Source organism: Salvelinus alpinus, chromosome 1 (assembly GCF_045679555.1).
Source record: "Salvelinus alpinus chromosome 1, SLU_Salpinus.1, whole genome shotgun sequence".
In the NCBI taxonomy this organism is placed as follows: domain Eukaryota; kingdom Metazoa; phylum Chordata; class Actinopteri; order Salmoniformes; family Salmonidae; genus Salvelinus; species Salvelinus alpinus.
The window spans coordinates 111,998,582-112,019,134 of NC_092086.1; the positions used below are offsets into that span (position 1 = coordinate 111,998,582).

A 20,553-nucleotide genomic window follows, 5' to 3' on the forward strand; every position below is an offset into this window, starting at 1 on the left:
GGACACCCTCCTCTTCTGGTTACTAGGTCTCTGTTCATATATTCACATTAGACACTAGCATTCCACTTAATGTAAGGCCATATACTGGCTACGTTCCAATGTCCATCACTAATAGTCTCTGCAGCAGGTCACATTATACTGACACTGACATAAAGCACCTGTGTGTACGCTACAAATGAATAGAGACATTGTCAGGTAGTGGTCAGTATTGGTTAGTATTCTGGCTAGAAAGAAAGACAAAAAGAAAAGAGGACTGAAGAATCTGGAGGTCCACTAAACGACCTAACACATTGGCATAGCAACAGTGAGGTACTAACACATTGGCATAGCAACAGTGAGGTACTAACACATTGGCATAGCAACAGTGAGGTACTAACACATTGGCATAGCAACAGTGAGGTACTAACACATTGGCATAGCAACAGTGAGGTACTAACACATTGGCATAGCAACAGTGAGGTACTAACACATTGGTATAGCAACAGTGAGGTACTAACACATTGGCACAGCAACAGTGAGGTACTAACACATTGGCATAGCAACAGTGAGGTACTAACACATTGGCATAGCAACAGTGAGGTACTAACACATTGGCATAGCAACAGTGAGGTACAGTAGCCTGAGATTACAACACCACTCTGTGAGAGTGGCAATGGTCCGATTACTTAGCAGCAATTTGCTATCACATTAGAGATAATGATTATAGTAGATAAAGACATTTAACTGATTTTCTCCAATCGGGGACCTTTTCTTGGAATAGTCGACTATAATAGGTGAGGCTGCGGCTCGGCAGTATTATATTAAGGGCATGACGAGATGAGGAATCCAAAGTCTTTATCGATGTTTAATGACGACAGAATAATATTACTTCAGTGTTATTTAAACATTCTTTGATCATGACGATCCTGATATTACTCAGACGTAAGAGAAGGAAGCTCAAATATTATCTTGGGGATCTTGGGGATGCTTTGATGTGAGGGAATAAACACTTCTAGAAATGTGAATGTGCTCTATCCATCCATCTATCCATCCATCCATCTATCTATCCATCCATCCATTCATCTATCCATCTATCTATCATTCTATCTATTCATCCATCCATCCTTCATCCATCCATCCATCCATCCATCCATTCATTCATCCATCCATTCATTCATTCATTCCAGCATCAATATGATTTTTTATACGAAGAAGAGTTGCTTTAGCAAAAAATAACAACTTATACCAATCAGATTTCAATGAGTTATCTGGAGTTGGAGATAAAGATGTTCCCTGACTCCTCCATGAAAAATATCTAGAGGAGCTCTCCTATATCACCTAGCTAGAGGAACTCTCCTATATCACCTAGCTAGAGGAACTCTCCTATATCACCTAGCTAGAGGAACTCTCCTACATCACCTAGCTAGAGGAGCTCTCCTATATCACCTAGCTAGAGGAGCTATCCTATATCACCTAGCTAGAGGAACTCTCCTATATCACCTAGCTAGAGGAACTCTCCTACATCACCTAGCTAGAGGAGCTCTCCTATATCACCTAGCTAGAGGAGCTATCCTATATCACCTAGCTAGAGGAACTCTCCTATATCACCTAGCTAGAGGAGCTCTCCTATATCACCTAGCTAGAGGAACTCTCCTATATCACCTAGCTAGAGGAGCTCTCCTATATCACCTAGCTAGAGGAGCTCTCCTATATCACCTAGCTAGAGGAGCTCTCCTATATCACCTAGCTAGAGGAACTCTCCTACATCACCTAGCTAGAGGAACTCTCCTACATCACCTAGCTAGAGGAGCTATCCTATATCACCTAGCTAGAGGAACTCTCCTACATCACCTAGCTAGAGGAGCTCTCCTATATCACCTAGCTAGAGGAGCTCTCCTATATCACCTAGCTAGAGGAGCTCTCCTATATCACCTAGCTAGAGGAGCTCTCCTATATCACCTAGCTAGAGGAACTCAAACAACTCTCATTTATCATCCAACTCTCATTTATCATCCAAAGCCTTCTGGACATGACGTTCCCCCTTCTCCTCCTCCTCCAAAAAACATCGGAAAATATGGCATGAAATGAAGGAATGGTAATTTGAATAATAACTCTCTCTCTCTTGAGGTTTCCGTTTTTAATCAAAGACGACTTTCTACCTGTCATAATGAGTATTACACACCTCACCTCAGTGTGTGATGAAGATGTGATCAGGAGAGTACTAGCCGAAGACGGAGGATAGAGGGGGTCGTCACACATGTAACACTTTTAATTTAGTACTCAAAATGTTCATAATGTCTGTCCTCACAACTGTGCATATGTTTTACTATGATAGAGATACAATGGAGGAAAACCATTCATCTTCCACCATACAGGACAAATGTGACTGTAAATGACTGGGGAATACCACCACCATCCATGAAAGAGAGAGAGAGATTAGAGAGACAGAGATTAGAGAGAGCGATAAAGAGAGACAGAGATTAGATAAAGAGAGAAAGAGATTATAGAGAGAGATTATAGAGATTACAGAGAGAGAAAGAGATAAAGAGAGACAGAGATTAGAGAGAGAGATTAGAGAGACAGAGATTCGAGAGAGATTAGAGAGACAGAGATTAGAGAGAGAGATAGAGATAAAAAGAGAGAGATTAGATAGAGACAGAGATTAGAGAGACAGATTAGAGAGAGAGAGGGAGAGAGAAAGAGAGAGAGAAAGAGAAAGAGAGAGGGGTAATTGTGTCAATTACAGACATACAGTACCAGTCAAAAGTTTGGACACACCTCTCATTCAAGGGTTTTTCTTTATTTTTACTGTTTTCTACATTGTAGAATAATAGTGAAGACATCAAAACTATGAAATAACACATATGGAATCATGCAGTAACCAAAAAAGTGTTAAACAAATCAAAATATATATTATTTTTAAAGTAACCACGCTTTGCCTTGATGACAGCTTTGCACACGCTTGGCATTCTCTCAACCAGCTTCACCTGGAATGCTTTTGCAACCGTCTTGAAGGAGTTCCCACATATGCTAAGCACTTATTGGCTGCTTTTCTTTCACTCTGTGGCCCAATTCATCTCAAACCATCTCAATTGGGTTGAGGTCGGTGATTGTGGAGGCCAGGTCATCTGATGCAGCACTCCATCACTCACCTTTTTGGTCAAATAGCTCTCATTGTCCTGTTGAAAAACAAATGATAATCCCACTAAGCGCAAACCAGATGGGATGGCGTATCGCTGTAGAATGCTGTGGTAGCCATGCTGGTTAAGTGTGTCTTGAATTCTAAATAAATCACTGACAGTCACTGATAAATCACATAAAACCAGCAAAACACCATCACACCTCCTCCTCCATGCTTCACGGTGGGAACCACACATGTGGAGATCATCCGTTCACCTACTCTCAAGGACACGACAGAACCAAACATTTCAAATTTGGACTCACCAGACTAAAGGACAGATTTCCACCGGTCTAATGTCCATTGCTCATTTTTCTTGGCAAGTCTCTTCTTATTGTTGGTGTTCTTTAGTAGTGGTTTCTTTGCAGCAATCCAACCATGAAGGCCTGATTCACGCAGTCTCCTCTGAACAGTTGATGTTGAGATGTGTCTGTTACTTGAACTTTGTGCTGCAATTTCTGAGGCTGGTAACTCTAATGAACTTATCTTCTGCAGCAGAGGTAACTCTGGGTCTTCCTTTCCTGGGGTGGTCCTCATGAGAGCCAGTTTCATCTTAGCACTTGATGGTTTTTGCGACTGCACTTGAAGAAACTTTCAAAGTTCTTGAAGCTGGTTGAGAGAATGCCAAGAGAATGAAAAGCTGTCATCAAGGCAAAGGGATGCCACTTTGAAGAATCTCAAATATAAAATATATTTTGATGTTTTACACTTTTTTGGGTTACTACATGAATCCATATCTGTTATTTCATAGCTTTGATATCTTCACTATTATTCTACAATGTAGAAATTAGTTTTAAAAAAATTAAGAGAAACCCTTGAATGAGTAGGTGTGTCTAAACTTTTGACTGGTACTGTACATTTAATCAAGGTTGCCTCTTTCATTCTGTATGTTCATAATATATGTCTTCTCACCCCCCCCCTCGTTCTCGCAAAGCAAAGCATTGTGGTCCGTGTGTCAGGGCGCTGGGAGTAGGGAGCCATCAGGCCCAATGACAGCGCTCCGATTGGTCCCCTCTAAGGGATCAGTCATGTTTTCTAGCCCTGACAGCTACTGACAGCTGCTATATTAATACACTTAATACACTGCAATGCACTGCAGAACGTACACACACACGCACACACGCACACACACACACACACACACACACACACACACACACACACACACACACACACACACACACACACACACACACACACACACACACACACACACACACACACACACACACACACACACACACACAAACTAGCTAAGACTCTCCCCAGGTCTGTATATATTCTATAGTAGTTATTGCATTTACACATACAGTAGCCTAGTTTTTCATCCATTCACCTCAGCATAAAGCTCTCAGTCATGCCAAGTAGCTGTCCAGTGCTGATCTTAACACTCTCGTCTGGCAGGCCAGGGGCAGGCAGGGGCTCTGTCTGGTCAATGGGTAGGGCTGCAGTGTAGGGCTGCAGTGCTCACTCACAGTGCACCAGGTCTGAGACAAAGGGCTCAGACCACCTCGTGACACTGTGACCCTGTATGACAGCATGTCCACAGATGCTTTATCCCCCCCCCCCATGACCCATGACCCTAACTCAAATAAAACCCATGTGACCAGCTGCTGCTAGTCGTGGCACTGTAGCCTATGTTAAGGAGAAGGCAGAGCCTGTAGCCTATGTTAAGCAGAGGGCAGAGCCTGTAGCCTGTGTTAAGCAGAGGGGAGAGCCTGTAGCCTGTGTTATGCAGAGGGGAGAGCCTGTAGCCTGTGTTAAGCAGAGGAGGAGAGCCTGTAGCCTGTGTTAAGCAGAGGGGAGAGCATGTAGCCTATGTTAAGCAGAGGGCAGAGCCTGTAGCCTGTGTTAAGCAGAGGGGAGATCCTGTAGCCTGTGTTAAGCAGAGGGGAGAGCCTGTAGCCTGTGTTAAGCAGAGGAGAGCCTGTAGCCTGTGTTAAGCAGAGGGGCAGAGCCTGTAGCCTGTGTTAAGCAGAGGGGCAGAGCCTGTAGCCTGTGTTAAGCAGAGGGGCAGAGCCTGTAGCCTGTGTTAAGCAGAGGGGCAGAGCCTGTAGCCTGTGTTAAGCAGAGGGGCAGAGCAGACTCTAATCTTCCTGGCTCTCAACACACATTAACTTCAAGTGAAGCTAAACTAAGCAGACTTTCTTCTCTTGACCTAATACTAAAGAGTTAATTTGTAAAAACACATTTAGGCTAACTGCTGTTACCATTCATGTTACCTTACCATTCAAATACATTACCATTCAATTGACATTACCATTCAATTGACATTACCATTCAATTGACATTACCATTCAATTTACATTACCATTTAATTTCTCTCCTCTCCTCCTCCTCTCCTCTTCCTCCTCCTCCTCTCCTCTCTTCTCCTCTCCTCCTTTCTTCCTTCTCCTCTCCTCCTCCCTTCCTTCTCCTCTCATGTCCTCCTCCTCTCCTCCTCTCTTCTCCTCTCCTCCTCTCTTCCTCCTCCTCTCCTGTCCTCCTCCTCATCTCCTCCTCTCCAGCAGCTAATTCAGCATGTCTAGAGTCTAAGACCGCGTCCCAAACGGCACCCCATTCCCAATGTAGTGTTCTACTTTTGATCAGGGCCTAAGGGCTGAATAGGGAACAGGGTGACGTTTGGGACGCGGACAAACCCAAATGCTCATTACACTGCTTTAGAAACCCACTTGGCTTGTTTGTCCGCTTCACAATCACCTGACAGAGGTAGAATAAATTCAGGAGATTGTGCTAGTAGCATACTTTCTCAGCACCGGGTGGTCAGACTTTAAAACGCCCATTCATCGTCCTGCTACCCACTGCCAACTCACCTTGTGTTTAATCAAGAGTTTCACCAATGCTTCTTCACATGAAGAAGAAGATGTTACTCTGAAACTAGCTGAACGGTAAGTTTAATGAAGAGGGAGATGCAGTTTAGGGTTGGGAGAGAGAGAAAGTACAAAAGGATACTCCATTACGAAGCAACACCACCTAAATCATGCTCATGTGAAGAGGTTCCCACTTCCCAGGCTGTTTCTAATGATGTAACTCAGAGAGCTTTATAAAACTCAGTGAATTTTGGCAGACTTTATGTACCCTTAAAACACATTCATATTTTACAAATTGAATTTTACATGAATAATACAAAAAAACAGTTAGTTACTAATGGAAAATTACTGGAAAATGTGCAATGAGATGTGCAAATTTGTCCGTATTGCCAGTGTAACAGTATAGCTTCTGTCCCTCTCCTCGCCCCAACCTGGGCTCGAATCAGGGACCCTCTGCACACGTCAACAACTGCCTCCCACGAAGCATCATTACCCATCGCTCCACAAAAGCCGCGGCCCTTGCAGAGCAAGGGGAACAACTACTTCAAGGTCTCAGAGCGAGTGACGTTACCGATTGAAACGTTATTAGCGCGCACCCCGCTAACTAGCTAGCCATTTCACATCGGTTACATCTGCTACATAAGATATATCTAAAAGTGACTATTCTGCACAGTTTTTCTATAATATAACCTATTCTATACACATAATATTTTACATATAGAACCTAGCCATATCCAAAATGATACTACACTTGAAGGATGACGGGAAACTCCCTATAACATGATCAAAAACAAACAACGGACAGAAGACACAATCTCTCTAGAGTAGTTATTTACCATCAACATCTCTCTAAAATAGTTATTTATCATCAACATCTCTCTAGAATAGTTATTTATCATCAACAACTCTCTAGAGTAGTTATTTATCATCAACATCTCTCTAGAATAGTTATTTACCATCAACATCTCTCTAGAATAGTTATTTACCATCAACATCTCTCTAAAATAGTTATTTACCATCAACATCTCTCTAGAATAGTTATTTACCATCAACATCTCTCTAGAATAGTTATTTACCATCAACATCTCTCTAAAATAGTTATTTACCATCAACATCTCTCTAGAATAGTTATTTACCATCAACATCTCTCTAAAATAGTTATTTATCATCAACATCTCTCTAAAATAGTTATTTACCATCAACATCTCTCTAGAATAGTTATTTATCATCAACATCTCTCTAGAATAGTTATTTACCATCAACATCTCTCTAAAATAGTTATTTACCATCAACATCTCTCTAAAATAGTTATTTATCATCAACATCTCTCTAAAATAGTTATTTACCATCAACATCTCTCTAAAATAGTTATTTACCATCAACATCTCTCTAGAATAGTTATTTATCATCAACATCTCTCTAGAATAGTTATTTACCATCAACATCTCTCTAAAATAGTTATTTATCATCAACATCTCTCTAAAATAGTTATTTATCATCAACATCTCTCTAAAATAGTTATTTACCATCAACATCTCTCTAGAATAGTTATTTATCATCAACATCTCTCTAGAATAGTTATTTACCATCAACATCTCTCTAAAATAGTTATTTATCATCAACATCTCTCTAAAATAGTTATTTATCATCAACATCTCTCTAGAATAGTTATTTATCATCAACATCTCTCTAAAATAGTTATTTATCATCAACATCTCTCTAGAATAGTTATTTACCATCAACATCTCTCTAGAATAGTTATTTACCATCAACATCTCTCTAGAACATCCTCTTGTCTCTAAAATAGTTATTTATCTTCCACGTCTCAGGAATTAACTCAGGAACCACACCTGTGTATTTTCTCAGTTACCTGCACATATAATACCCTTCATTTCCACCAGTTTTATTCTATGATTAAAAAGCCTCCTCTTAATCTAATGTGATCATATTGCTACTCTGTAATGCATGTAACAAACACCATTACATTACACAACAACATCCCAATCCTTCAATCTAACAAACACCATTACATTACACAACAACATCCCAATCCCCCAATCTAACAAACACAATTACATTACACAACAACATCCCAATCCCCCAATCTAACAAACACAATTACATTACACAACAACATCCCAATCCTCCAATCTAACAAACACAATTACATTACACAACGTCCCAATCCTCCAATCTAACAAACACCATTACATTACACAACAACCTCCCAATCCTCCCAACCGAACAGCAGTGGATGGGGGTTCAAGGTGACCGTTTGGTTCACCCACTCACACATACCCACACACATACCCACACACATGCACACACACACACACACACACACACACACACACACACACACACACACACACACACACACACACACACACACACACACACACACACACACACACACACACACACACACACACACACACACACACACATTATGTAATCTTTAATTCTCTCATCAGATCACGCAGCCCTTAGAATACTATGAAGCTAAACTGTTACAAATTCTAGGTTGATCTATTCTACACAGAGAGACAGCACAAATGAGATGAGTAGAAACCCTATCTTAAACCCTGAGGACCTGGTGACCTGAAATACCTTTACAAACCTTTACCCTGAGGACCTGGTGACCTGAAATACCTTTACAAACCTTTACCCTGAGGACCTGGTGACCTGAAATACCTTTACAAACCTTTACCCTGAGGACCTGAGGACCTGAAATACCTTTACAAACCTTTACCCTGAGCACCTGGTGACCTAAAATACCTTTACAAACCTTTACCCTGAGGACCTGGTGACCTGAAATACCTTTACAAACCTTTACCCTGAGGACCTGGTGACCTGAAATACCTTTACAAACCTTTACCCTGAGGACCTGAAATACCTTTACAAACCTTTACCCTGAGCACCTGGTGACCTAAAATACCTTTACAAACCTTTACCCTGAGGACCTGGTGACCTGAAATACCTTTACAAACCTTTACCCTGAGGACCTGGTGACCTGAAATACCTTTACAACCCTTTACCCTGAGAACCTGGTGACCTGAAATACCTTTACAAACCTTTTCCCTGAGGACCTGGTGACCTAAAATACCTTTACAAACCTTTACCCTGAGAACCTGGTGACCTGAAATACCTTTACAAACCTTTACCCTGAGGATACGAGTCGATTTCCTAGTGACACACACACACAGACGTACGCATAAATGCAGGCCTGCACTCTCTCTCTCTCACACACACACACACACACACACACACACACACACACACACACACACACACACACACACACACACACACACACACACACACACACACACACACACACACACACACACACACACACACACACACACACACACAAGGTATAGAGGACTAAGAGGTAAGAGTGTTGTGGCTCAGGAGGTTGACATTCAGAGCAGGTCCTGGTAGAGGAAGTAAAGACCGGGACCAGGTGGGGAGCGACTTGGAACGCGAACGCTTTGTTACACAACCCCTCTGGACACAACTCACAGTGGCTTAAGTTGTGCTCTTTCATTGACCTGAATCAACTCGAGATATTTATCTGTCCATTCTCACAGTGGCTGGGCACTGGGCAAAACAGCTATGACTGTAGGGCTTCTTTATAAGGCCTGAATCAACTCGAGATATTTCTATGTCCACCCCATCTTATCCTTGCCATGAAATCCAACCGTCAAAGGAGGATAGGAGTGTGAGTGATAAGACTTACAGAAGCAGTGACCGTAGCACATCCCAGATACGTGAGAAGACATATGAGCTAAATGACTGTGGTGTTGCCCGTGAGCAACAATCAGGGTTCACAGTCATAAAGAGAACAGTGAATTCATAATCATGCCTCCACAGGCTCTGACTCAATGGCTGAGTCTCAAATGGCACCCTATTCCCTACATAGTGCACTACTTTCAACTAGGGCCCTGATCAAAAGTAGTGCACTATAAAGTGAATAGGGTGCCATTTGGTACTCTTAACAGATCCTCCTTCGACCAGTAGAAATGTCTACATCAACTGCCTCTATGAGTGACTAATATGCTTCATATTTGATCTTGGGAGTCACGCTCGCACACACCCCCGCAGCTCGCCTATGGCCACAAAGGGATTTTATAATGAGCACCTTTGCCGAAAATAAGTAGAAACAAACGTTTCCTACCCAAGGCTCCTATGAAGGATATCCTACGCCGAAACCTAAGCCTGTTTGTATGTCCTGAAAATACATTCTCAGATCCGATGAGATCGGATGAGATCAGATCCGATGAGATCGGATGAGATCAGATCCGATGAGATCAGATCAGATGAGATACTGAGTGTTCCATTTTCTTTCTTGTTCTTTTCCTGGATATCCCATTAAAGTGTCCTGTCCTGGACATCCCATTAAAGTGTCCTGTCCTGGATATCCCATTAAAGTGTCCTGTCCTGAACATCCCGAAACCTGATCTGACCAGCTCTGCTTAGATTCTTCCTCTTGGTCTCCCTGTTCTAATTGAGCAGAAAGCGGGTGCAGTAGTCTACTTCTGAATGTGAATGTGTTGCTGTTGTTGTTGTTGATTATGTTTTACTAACTTCTCTTTTATATTGTATAATGTAATTCAGGTCTTAGTCGCTGTTGATACTATTGTAGTGTAATTCAGGTCTTAGACGATGTTGATATTATTGTAGTGTAATTCACCTCTTAGTCGCTGTTGATACTATTGTAGTGTAATTGTAAATCTATTGCCCTAATGTACCGGTCTGTTTCCCCACAAATGACAACCTGGTACACAACAATCAAAACAATCAGCATAAGCTGTAACATAACATGTTGTTCCCCTCCTCTCACAGATTCTCCTGATACTCTCCTGATATTCTCCTGATACTCTCCTGATATTCTCCTGTTATTCTCCTGATATTCTCCTGTTATTCTCCTGATACTCTCGTGATATTCTCCTGATATTCTCCTGATATTCTCCTGTTACTCTCCTGTTACTCTCCTGTTATTCTCCTGATATTCTCCTGATATTCTCCTGATATTCTCCTGTTATTCTCCTGATATTCTCCTGTTATTCTCCTGATATTCTCCTACTTCTCACAGGAGACAGCCTTTAAGGCAGCTTACACACATCACATGAATATGTCAGTGATTTTCTCCCTTCATCCTTGCTCCCTCGCTCTCTTCCTTTCTGTCTCTTTCGCTCTCTCTCCATCTACAATACTGCAGCAGAGAGCCTTTGATTCCTCATTTCCACCCTCCCTCATCCCTCTTTCCTCTCCTCCCTCTGAGTCCTCACTCCTTTCCTCTCCTCTCTCCTTTCCCCACCCCTCCCTCTGTGTTCCATTGCGACAGCTTCATTCAGCAGCTCCTCCTGCTGCATTCACCCATCCCTCTATCCCTCCTTCTCTCCATCCCTCCATCCCTCCTTCTCTCCATCCCTGTGTAACGCAGCCTCCTCTCCCTCCATCTGGACTCTGGGGAGGTTTGCAGGCCCGGCCAGAAAAACACACTGCCTGTGAGCATAGTGTACGTTATGGAAAAGAAGGGCTCTCATTCCCTCCATGTTTCAGAAAGGGGAGCCGCATAAGAGACTTCATTCCCGACTAAACAAAGAGAAAAAGGTACACAACCGTCACCTTGCCACAATATGTACAGTTGAAGTCAGAAGTTTACATACATTTAGGTTGGAGTTATTAAAACTCATTTTTCAACCACTCCACAAATTTCTTGTTAACAAACTACAGTTTTGGCAAGTCGGTTAAGACATCTACTTTGTGCATGACACAATACATTTTTCCAACAATTGTTTACAGACAGATTATTTAACCTAGAATTCAATGATCACAATTCAGGTGGGTCTGAAGTTTACATACACTAAGTTGACTGTGCCTTTAAACAGCTTGGAAAATTCCAGAAAATGTCATGGCTTTAGAAGCTTCTGATAGGCTAATTGACATAATTTGAGTCAATTGGAGGTGTACCTGACGATGTATTTTAAGGCCTACCTTCAAACTCAGTGCCTCTTTACTTGACATCATGGGAAAATCAAAAGAAATCAGCCAAGACCTCAGAAAATAAATTGTAGAACTCCACAAGTCTGGTTCATCCTTGGGAGCAATTTCCAAACGCCTGAAGGTACCACGTTCATCTGTACAAACAATAGTACGCAAGTATAAACACTATGAGACCACGCAGCCGTCATACCGCTCAGGAAGGAGACGCATTCTGTTTCCTAGAGATTAACGTACTTTGGTGCGAAAAGTGCAAATCAACAACAGCAAAGGACCTTGTGAAGATGCTGGAGGAAACAGGTACAAAAGTATATATATCCACAGTAAAACAAGTCCTATATCAACATAACCTGAAAGGCGGCTCAACAAGGAAGAAGCGACTGATCCAAAACCGCCATAAAAAAGCCAGACTACGGTTTGCAACTGCACATGGGGACAAAGATCGTAGTTTTTGGAGAAATGTCCTCTGGTCTGATGAAACAAAAATAGAATTGTTTGGCCATAATGACCATCGTTATGTTAAGAGGAAAAAGGGGGAGACTTGCAAGCCGAAGAACACCATCCCAACCGTGAAGCATGGGGGTGGCAGCATCATGTTGTGGGGGTGCTTTGCTGCAGGAGGGACTGGTGCACTTCACAAAATAGATGGCATCATGAGGGAGGAAAAGTATGTGGATATATTGAAGCAACATCTCAAGACATCAGTCAGGAAGTTAAAGCTTGGTCGCAAATGGGTCTTCCAAATGAACAATGACCCCAAGAATACTTCCAAAGATGTGTCAAAATGGCATAAGGACAACAAAGTCAAGGTATTGGAGTGGCCATCACAAAGCCCTGACCTCAATCCTATAGAACATTTTTGGGCAGAACTGAAAAAGCGTGTGCAAGCAAGGAGGCCTACAAACCTGACTCAGGTACACCAGCTCTGTCAGGAGGAATGGGCCAAAATTCACCCAACTTATTGTGGGAAGCTTGTGGAAGGCTATCCGAAACGTTTGACCCAAGTTAAACAATTTAAAGGCAATGCTACCAAATACTAAATTAGTTTATGTACATTTCTGACCCACTGGGAATGTGATGAAATAAATAAAAGCTTAAATAAATCATTCTCTCCACTATTATTCTGACATTTTACATTCTTAAAATGAAGTTGTTATCCTAACTGACCTAAGACAGGGAATTCTTAATAGGATTAAATGTCAGGAATTGTGAAAAACTGAGTTTAAATGTATTTGGCTAAGGTGTATGTAAACTTCCGACTTCAACTGTACCTGCTTTTATTAATTCCAAAAATGTTGTCTGTGTGGCAAAGCTTTACTAAAATGAATGCCAACAAAGCCGAACGCAAAACAAACCTGCTCAAAATCCTGTCTAAGGAAGCCACAAACAAAGAGGTAAAAATACCTGCAGCACCTGTTTGAGGCGCTCGCCAAAATCCAGGCCACCTCCGTGAAGGCCGATAGATCCTTCTCAGTCTGTGGCCAATGTATGACGAAGATCAGAAACCGCCTGAGTCTGGGAAGCATTGACGCACTGTGCTTTTTGAGAGCCCACTTCAGCAGAAAAAAATCTAAGTTAAACAGATCAGCCTACCAGGTCTATGCAAATTATTTTGTTTGTTCATTTGCTACAGGATAGGCCTACCAGGTTGTTTTAAGTAGCCTATAGCCTAAGTTTGTGTTTAACATGTTATTCTGGGCCTCTCGAGTGGCACAGCGGTCTAAGGCACTGCATCGCAGTGCTTGAGAGGTCACTTCAGACTTGGGTTCGATCCCAGGCTGTGTCAAAACTGTACGTGATCAGGATAGTCCCATAGGGCGGCGCACAATTGGCCCAGCATCGGTCGGGTTAGGGGAGGGTTTGGCTGAGGGGGCTTTACTTGGCTCATCGCGCTATGGCGGGCCGGGCACCTTGTTACAACCTGCAGGCTGAGCTCTAGTGACCCCTTGTGGCTGGCCGGGCGCCTGGAGGCTGACTTCGGTCGTCAGTTGAACGGTGTTTCCTCCGACACATTGGTGCAGCTGGTTTCCGGGTTAAGCAGGCGGGTGTTAAGGAGCGCGATCGTGAGGGGATATAGAAAGCAGCTGTTGCTTCCCGAAAGGTATCTCTCTGAAATAATAAAGTAATTAAATAAAACACATGTAATATACACAACAACTGAAATATTGTATTAAAGTAAAGTATATAAATGATGGTTAATAAGTGCTGAGCAGTAATGGTCAGTCACTACCATCATGGGTCTTATTCTGTGTTGTTACAGCATTCAACCCCATAATGCATAGTGCATTTAATGTTTTAAAAAGAATTGAAACCGAAAAAAAGAAGGAAAAAATGTGATTATTTTGTAATAATCTAAACCGAAACTGAACCGGACGCAAAACGTACTAATCGCTCAGCACTATTAGCTGGTATTATAATATTTTAAAAACCACTTCTGGTTTGAATGGGAATACCAGGAGGCCTGGTCATTTCTTGCAATTTTCTTGGGAAGGAAAATTGGTGCAGTCTCAAGGATAATATGAAACCCTAATTGAAACACAGGAAACAGTCAGTTGAGATCTATTATATTACTGCTACTGTTCTGAACTCTACTGTACATTTCAGCTGTCCCTGCTCGCCAAATATCCTCCATTGTTTGAAACAAAAGCACGACACAATTCAAAGGCCTTGAAGAGGTAAACATTGCAAAAACACAAGCTTGAATAACTGTTATTTTATTCAGACACACGCACTTCTCTCTCTCTGTCTTCCAGCTCTCTCTCCCTCCTCTCTCTACCGCCGTCTCTCTCTTTCTCCCAACCTCTCTTTCTCTTCCCTCCTTTAGCACGTTCTTAATCAGCCTGAAACATAATCAAGCTGGACGCCGAGGCCTAACTGTGGATGTTGAGCCCTTCACTGAACAAGCAGATCCCTCCCTACACAGTTCTGTACACAGTCTGTGATCAAAAAGCCTGAGCAATAACACTATCTTTTCACCGCTGATCATTCTGTTCTTATGTGCAACTTGCTATAATGTCATTATATTATGCGTGTGGTGGTGCACATTAAGATCAGGTCTTTGTAGCTTTCAGACTGGATTAATGCTGTCTGCTAAATCCTTTGATGGCCCCTGCCTTGCTGTTTGACCCTTAGATTAGTTTTGCTGTTTGACCCTTGGATTCGTTTTGCTGTTTGACCCCTGAAGTAGTTTGCTCCCATTACAGATACTACTGTATGTTGCTGCTTATCATGGGAGTGACTGGGCAGAGACTACTTCTGCATCCCAAATGGCATTCTATTCCCTACATAGTGCACTATAGGCCCTTGTCAAAAGTAGTGCACTATATAGGAAATATGGCGTAATTTGGCACGCAGACTACTACCGTATGGCTGACTGGCTTAGCCTTAGTCAGCTGGGAGGGAGGGTGCATAGAGACAACTGAAAAACCCCATGCAGTATTTCCATCAAATTCATTTATGTAACCGACTAACTGTAGCTGTCTACTGGCTAGGGCGTACTGCTAGGGTTGTCGACATACCGTGGCTATCCTTAGTGTATTGTGGCGAGGACATGGTTGTCGCTGAACTCTATTGCTATGCAATTACAGAGCTATTACCAAATGATTATGTAACAGCAATGTTGTTTCTGTAATTACAATGTTATTACCAAGGTTTAGGAGTTGAACTCAAACTTTCGTGGTGATGACGCAGCCGGCAGAAGAGAAAACTTAGATCTCATAGACTCCCGAGTGGCGCAGCGGTCTAAGGCACTGCATCTCAGTGCAAGAGGCGTCACTGCAGTCCCTGGTTCGAATCCAGGCTGCATCACATCCGGCCGTGATTGGGAGTCCCATAGGGCGGCGCACAATTGGCCCAGCATCGTCTGGGTTTGGCCAGGGTAGGCCGCCATTGTAAAAAATGATTTGTTCTTAACTGACTTGCCTAGTTAAATAAAGGTTACTTTTTAAAATTAAATAGCCACAATAACACAGATGAAAGTAGTGTGCCAGCCAGGGCACAAATACTTTACCTCACCCACATCAGGATCCAGTGGTATGACATTACCCACATCAGCAGCCAATGGTGTGACATTACCAACATCAGGATAAAGTGGTATGACATCATCCACATCAGGAGCCAGTGTTATGAAAGCTGCAGTATTCAGACCAGGTCCAGGGAGCTAGCTGTAGTATTCAGACCAGACCCAGAGAGCTAGCTGTAGTATTCAGACCAGATCCAGGGAGCTAGCTGCAGTATTCAGACCAGATCCAGAGAGCTAGCTGTAGTATTCAGACCAGATCCAGAGAGCTAGCTGTAGTATTCAGACCAGATCCAGGGAGCTAGCTGCAGTATTCAGACCAGATCCAGAGAGCTAGCTGTAGTATTCAGACCAGATCCAGAGAGCTAGCTGCAGTATTCAGACCAGATCCAGGGAGCTAGCTGCAGTATTCAGACCAGATCCAGAGAGCTAGCTGCAGTATTCAGACCAGATCCAGAGAGCTAGCTGTAGTATTCAGACCAGACCCAGGGAGCTAGCTGTAGTATTCAGACCAGATCCAGAGAGCTAGCTGTAGTATTCAGACCAGACCCAGGGAGCTAGCTGTAGTATTCAGACCAGACCCAGGGAGCTAGCTGTAGTATTCAGACCAGACCCAGGGAGCTAGCTGTAGTATTCAGACCAGACCCAGGGAGCTAGCTGTAGTATTCAGACCAGATCCAGAGAGCTAGCTGCAGTATTCAGACCAGATCCAGAGAGCTAGCTGCAGTATTCAGACCAGATCCAGGGAGCTAGCTGCAGTATTCAGACCAGATCCAGAGAGCTAGCTGCAGTATTCAGACCAGATCCAGAGAGCTAGCTGCAGTATTCAGACCAGATCCAGAGAGCTAGCTGCAGTATTCAGACCAGATCCAGAGAGCTAGCTGCAGTATTCAGACCAGATCCAGAGAGCTAGCTGCAGTATTCAGACCAGATCCAGGGAGCTAGCTGCAGTATTCAGACCAGACCCAGGGAGCTAGCTGCAGTATTCAGACCAGGTCCAGGGAGCTAGCTGCAGTATTCAGACCAGATCCAGGGAGCTAGCTGCAGTATTCAGACCAGATCCAGGGAGCTAGCTGCAGTATTCAGACCAGATCCAGGGAGCTAGCTGCAGTATTCATACCAGATCCAGGGAGCTAGCTGCAGTATTCAGACCAGATCCAGGGAGCTAGCTGTAGTATTCAGGCCAGGTCCAGAGAGCTAGCTGTAGTATTCAGACCAGATCCAGGGAGCTAGCTGCAGTATTCAGACCAGACCCAGGGAGCTAGCTGCAGAGCTGGGATGGAAGGGATGGCATCCTGTCTAACAACAGCTTGTGATGTTACCTAGCAGGGTGTCAACCTGGCCTATTTCATAAAGAAAACACATCACTGAAAAGTCCCTCTCCAGTATAGTGTTGAGAGCTAAGATGGCATCCTGTCTAGTAACAACAGCTTGGATGTTACCTAGCAGGGTGTCAACCTGGCCTATTTCATAATGAAAAAATGTCACAAACTGTGAAATCCCTCTCCAGTTCAGCCTTGTTTATTTGATGCTGGTACATTTGACTAGCTGAATTGTCGCAGCAATTTTTATTTTTTTTCATTACTCCCTGTAACCTTGATATACAATTCCTTCCTCTATGATGTGACATGATATTCAAGTATTGACGATCAATGCAAAGACATGTCTAATCAGAATCGATTCAGACATAACGTTTAGCAGGAAACCTCTCTCTCTCTCTGTTGGAATGGGACCATCGTTGGCTGAAGAGTTTGCCCTCCATCTCTAATTCCTCAGTGAGGTGACCGTGAATAGTATTATCTCTGATGATGCGATCTAACTCACTGGAACTCAGTGGAGGATGCCAGCCTGCCAGGCCAGCCATACTTGGTTTAGACATTGGGCTTCCTGCCTCAGGCTTCACTACGATGCCAGCCTGCCAGGCCAGCCATACATAGTTTAGGCATTGGGCTTCCTGCCTGAAGGCTTCACTATGCCACTACTCCCAAGATGCTCATTACCAGGGATATCATGATGTACCTAGTCGCCATAATGAAGGACAAATGGCATCATCCATCATATGGCGGGGAAGAGAGACAGACAGACAGACAGACAGACAGACAGACAGACAGACAGACAGACAGACAGACAGACAGACAGACAGACAGACAGAGAGACAGGCAGAGAGACAGGCAGAGAGACAGAGAGAGACAGTGACAGACAGACAGACAGACAGCGAGAGAGAGACAGAGAGAAACAGGCAGAGACAGAAACACAAACAGAGAGACAGACAGATAGACAGAGAGAGAGAGAGGGAGAGACAGACAGAGAGACAGACAGACAGGCACCTACAAACTGTAGGACAGGAATAATGAATAATAGATGATTAGGTGAATGGCGATGCTTTGATAAATGTGTATATCATTCAGATATGTAACACTGGTGGGAGAGCTATCGATTATTTGGTTCTGGTTCTCACTTTTATTCCTGATATTCTATGATCTCCTTCAAGTTTCATATTCTTCGGGCTGCTGTCTGTACTGGTAATCCTGAGGCTTCCTTTACATCTCAGCATCCTCTTATATTTCCAGAACATGACTGAAGGATGCGGTCCAGACATTGATCCCAGTACAGGAAGCTATGCTATTCCCCAAACTAGATTATATTCGCCTTGAAGTCATTGTTTCAATCCCATGTCTTTTCTGATTATGTTTCCAAACGACTTATCAAATTTTCAGTCTGTACGAGCCATCTCTCAGGCCTCTTGAGGTGTCAAATTTACAAAAACAACACATTGTTTAAATACATTTTTTTTTTTTTAAAGGTGTTCTCATTTTTGTCACTGAGTGAGCATATTGCACCATTCCATTAGTGACCTACTACAGTTGTCTTGTATCAATAATGTATTGTATTCAATGTCTTTGCTGCATCAGGATGACTACAGCTCTTCCCCCAAATAGAGGAATTTTTTGTTTTTCCACAGTCTCCAATCTTATCATATACAGTAAGGCACTGCCTCGACACATCTCATCATCACTGTGCAATAATATGTCAGGCAGTCCATTCATTCATGATCTTTCTAGATGAATCAATTTACTCTTCATCACAAATTAGTAAATGTGCACTTTATAATTGAGATGGTTTGATGCAAAGGCATTCTATAGGAGATGGGAGTCCATTGTCCACACATAGGCTATTGCACAAGGTGCAAATGACATCAGAGAGAATGGGTTGGAATACACGGACATGTATAAAGCACTGGGTGAATGGTCTACCGTTCAAGTTGATAACATCTAATTCAACTTCATTGTAGGTCTTAATCAGATCTAAAGAAGCAATGTCAATAAGTAGAATTATTTGCACCTAGTGTTCCTCTGTCGTGTACATGCATGACAGTTGGATATGACGCATTCTATCTGTGTACTGTAATTAATTGCAACACATTACTAGGACAGGTGAAGTGACTTCAATCAGGCACGGTGTATTATCCAACAAGGTTGTCAAAATAATATTGAATATGATCAAACCACGTAGAAAATATAGCTGAAATAGCCTTATAAACTCTAAATAATAGACTACCATTCATTCCCATGTATGGCCATATTCATTGATGTTGCAACATTGTTGCCATTATATTATCAACTGCTGATACATAAAGAAACCATATCAAGCATATATGCACTAGCGGAAAACAACATGTTGTCCTGCATCAAAACGATATCCTATCAAATCAACGCATTTTTAACACTTCCATCACACTACTACCCACCGATGTATAATATAGCTACACAGGACAACAGAGTCAAATTAAAAAGTTTGTTATTGTCGCTGTCGCGTTCCAAAGCGGAAAGCATTGGTTAACCTTCGTAGCAGATCAATATTCACCACCCCACCCTTCAGCCGTTCCCGCTGCATTAATATCACTTCCACCGCATCGCTCCCGCACCACACCGCGCACACCTACCATTCCGTGCCAGCTGACGACGATCCTAGTCCGGTGACAGTTCTGTTCAAAACATTCCGACGGGAGACATTTAACGACTTTTACACGCACAGAATAATAAACGTGAAGATGGAGATAACTAGAAAGAAAGAAAAACCCAGCGATGGATGAAGAATACCCTAGAAATCGAGATTGTAATGCTGAATCACTCCCCGTTCACCGTATTGCAACCATTGTGTTGTAAGATGCTGGCTGTACAACCATTGTGGACCTACCAGAGAAGAGGAGGGAGAAGAAAAAAAACAAGGGGTTTAGGGAAATAAGTTGCTATGGCAACCGAAAGGAGCAAATGTGACGTCAATGCCCGGAGCACATAGGAGGGCCTGGATGGGAGGGGTGGGTATGGAGGAGAGAAGGCTCGAGCTACCCCCTCTCTCTCTCTCTTCCTTTCTCTCTGATCCTGCACCTTCCTCCCTCTGAGCATGGCCATATCAGTAGGCCTCACTCATCAGCCCACACACACACAGCTTTCCATTTTTGATTCTATAAACATTTAAGAATGCTAACATAGTGTAGGCGACAGATAATTAATGTAAAAACACCCCACAGCTCAAATTCAGTGACTGTGCCTGTGCAA

The 20,553-nt window shown here is 42.9% G+C and overlaps 1 protein-coding gene across 10 annotated transcripts in view; it reads right to left on the reverse strand.

The window, feature by feature from the left end:
- Window positions 1-20,333, reverse strand: part of mapk10 (mitogen-activated protein kinase 10) — a 108,640-nt gene extending 88,307 nt beyond the window's left edge. For 7 of the 10 annotated variants that reach the window (XM_071341624.1, XM_071341608.1, XM_071341615.1 and 4 more), the window contains exon 1: window positions 19,938-20,211. In XM_071341624.1, the coding sequence (XP_071197725.1) occupies window positions 19,938-19,940 (3 nt within the window). In that variant the 5' untranslated portion in view covers window positions 19,941-20,211. Of the gene's footprint in view, window positions 1-19,937 lie in introns of all 10 variants that reach the window. The other 3 variants (XM_071341651.1, XM_071341642.1, XM_071341633.1) reach the window with 3 other exon arrangements.
- Window positions 20,334-20,553: the final 220 nt, after the last annotated feature.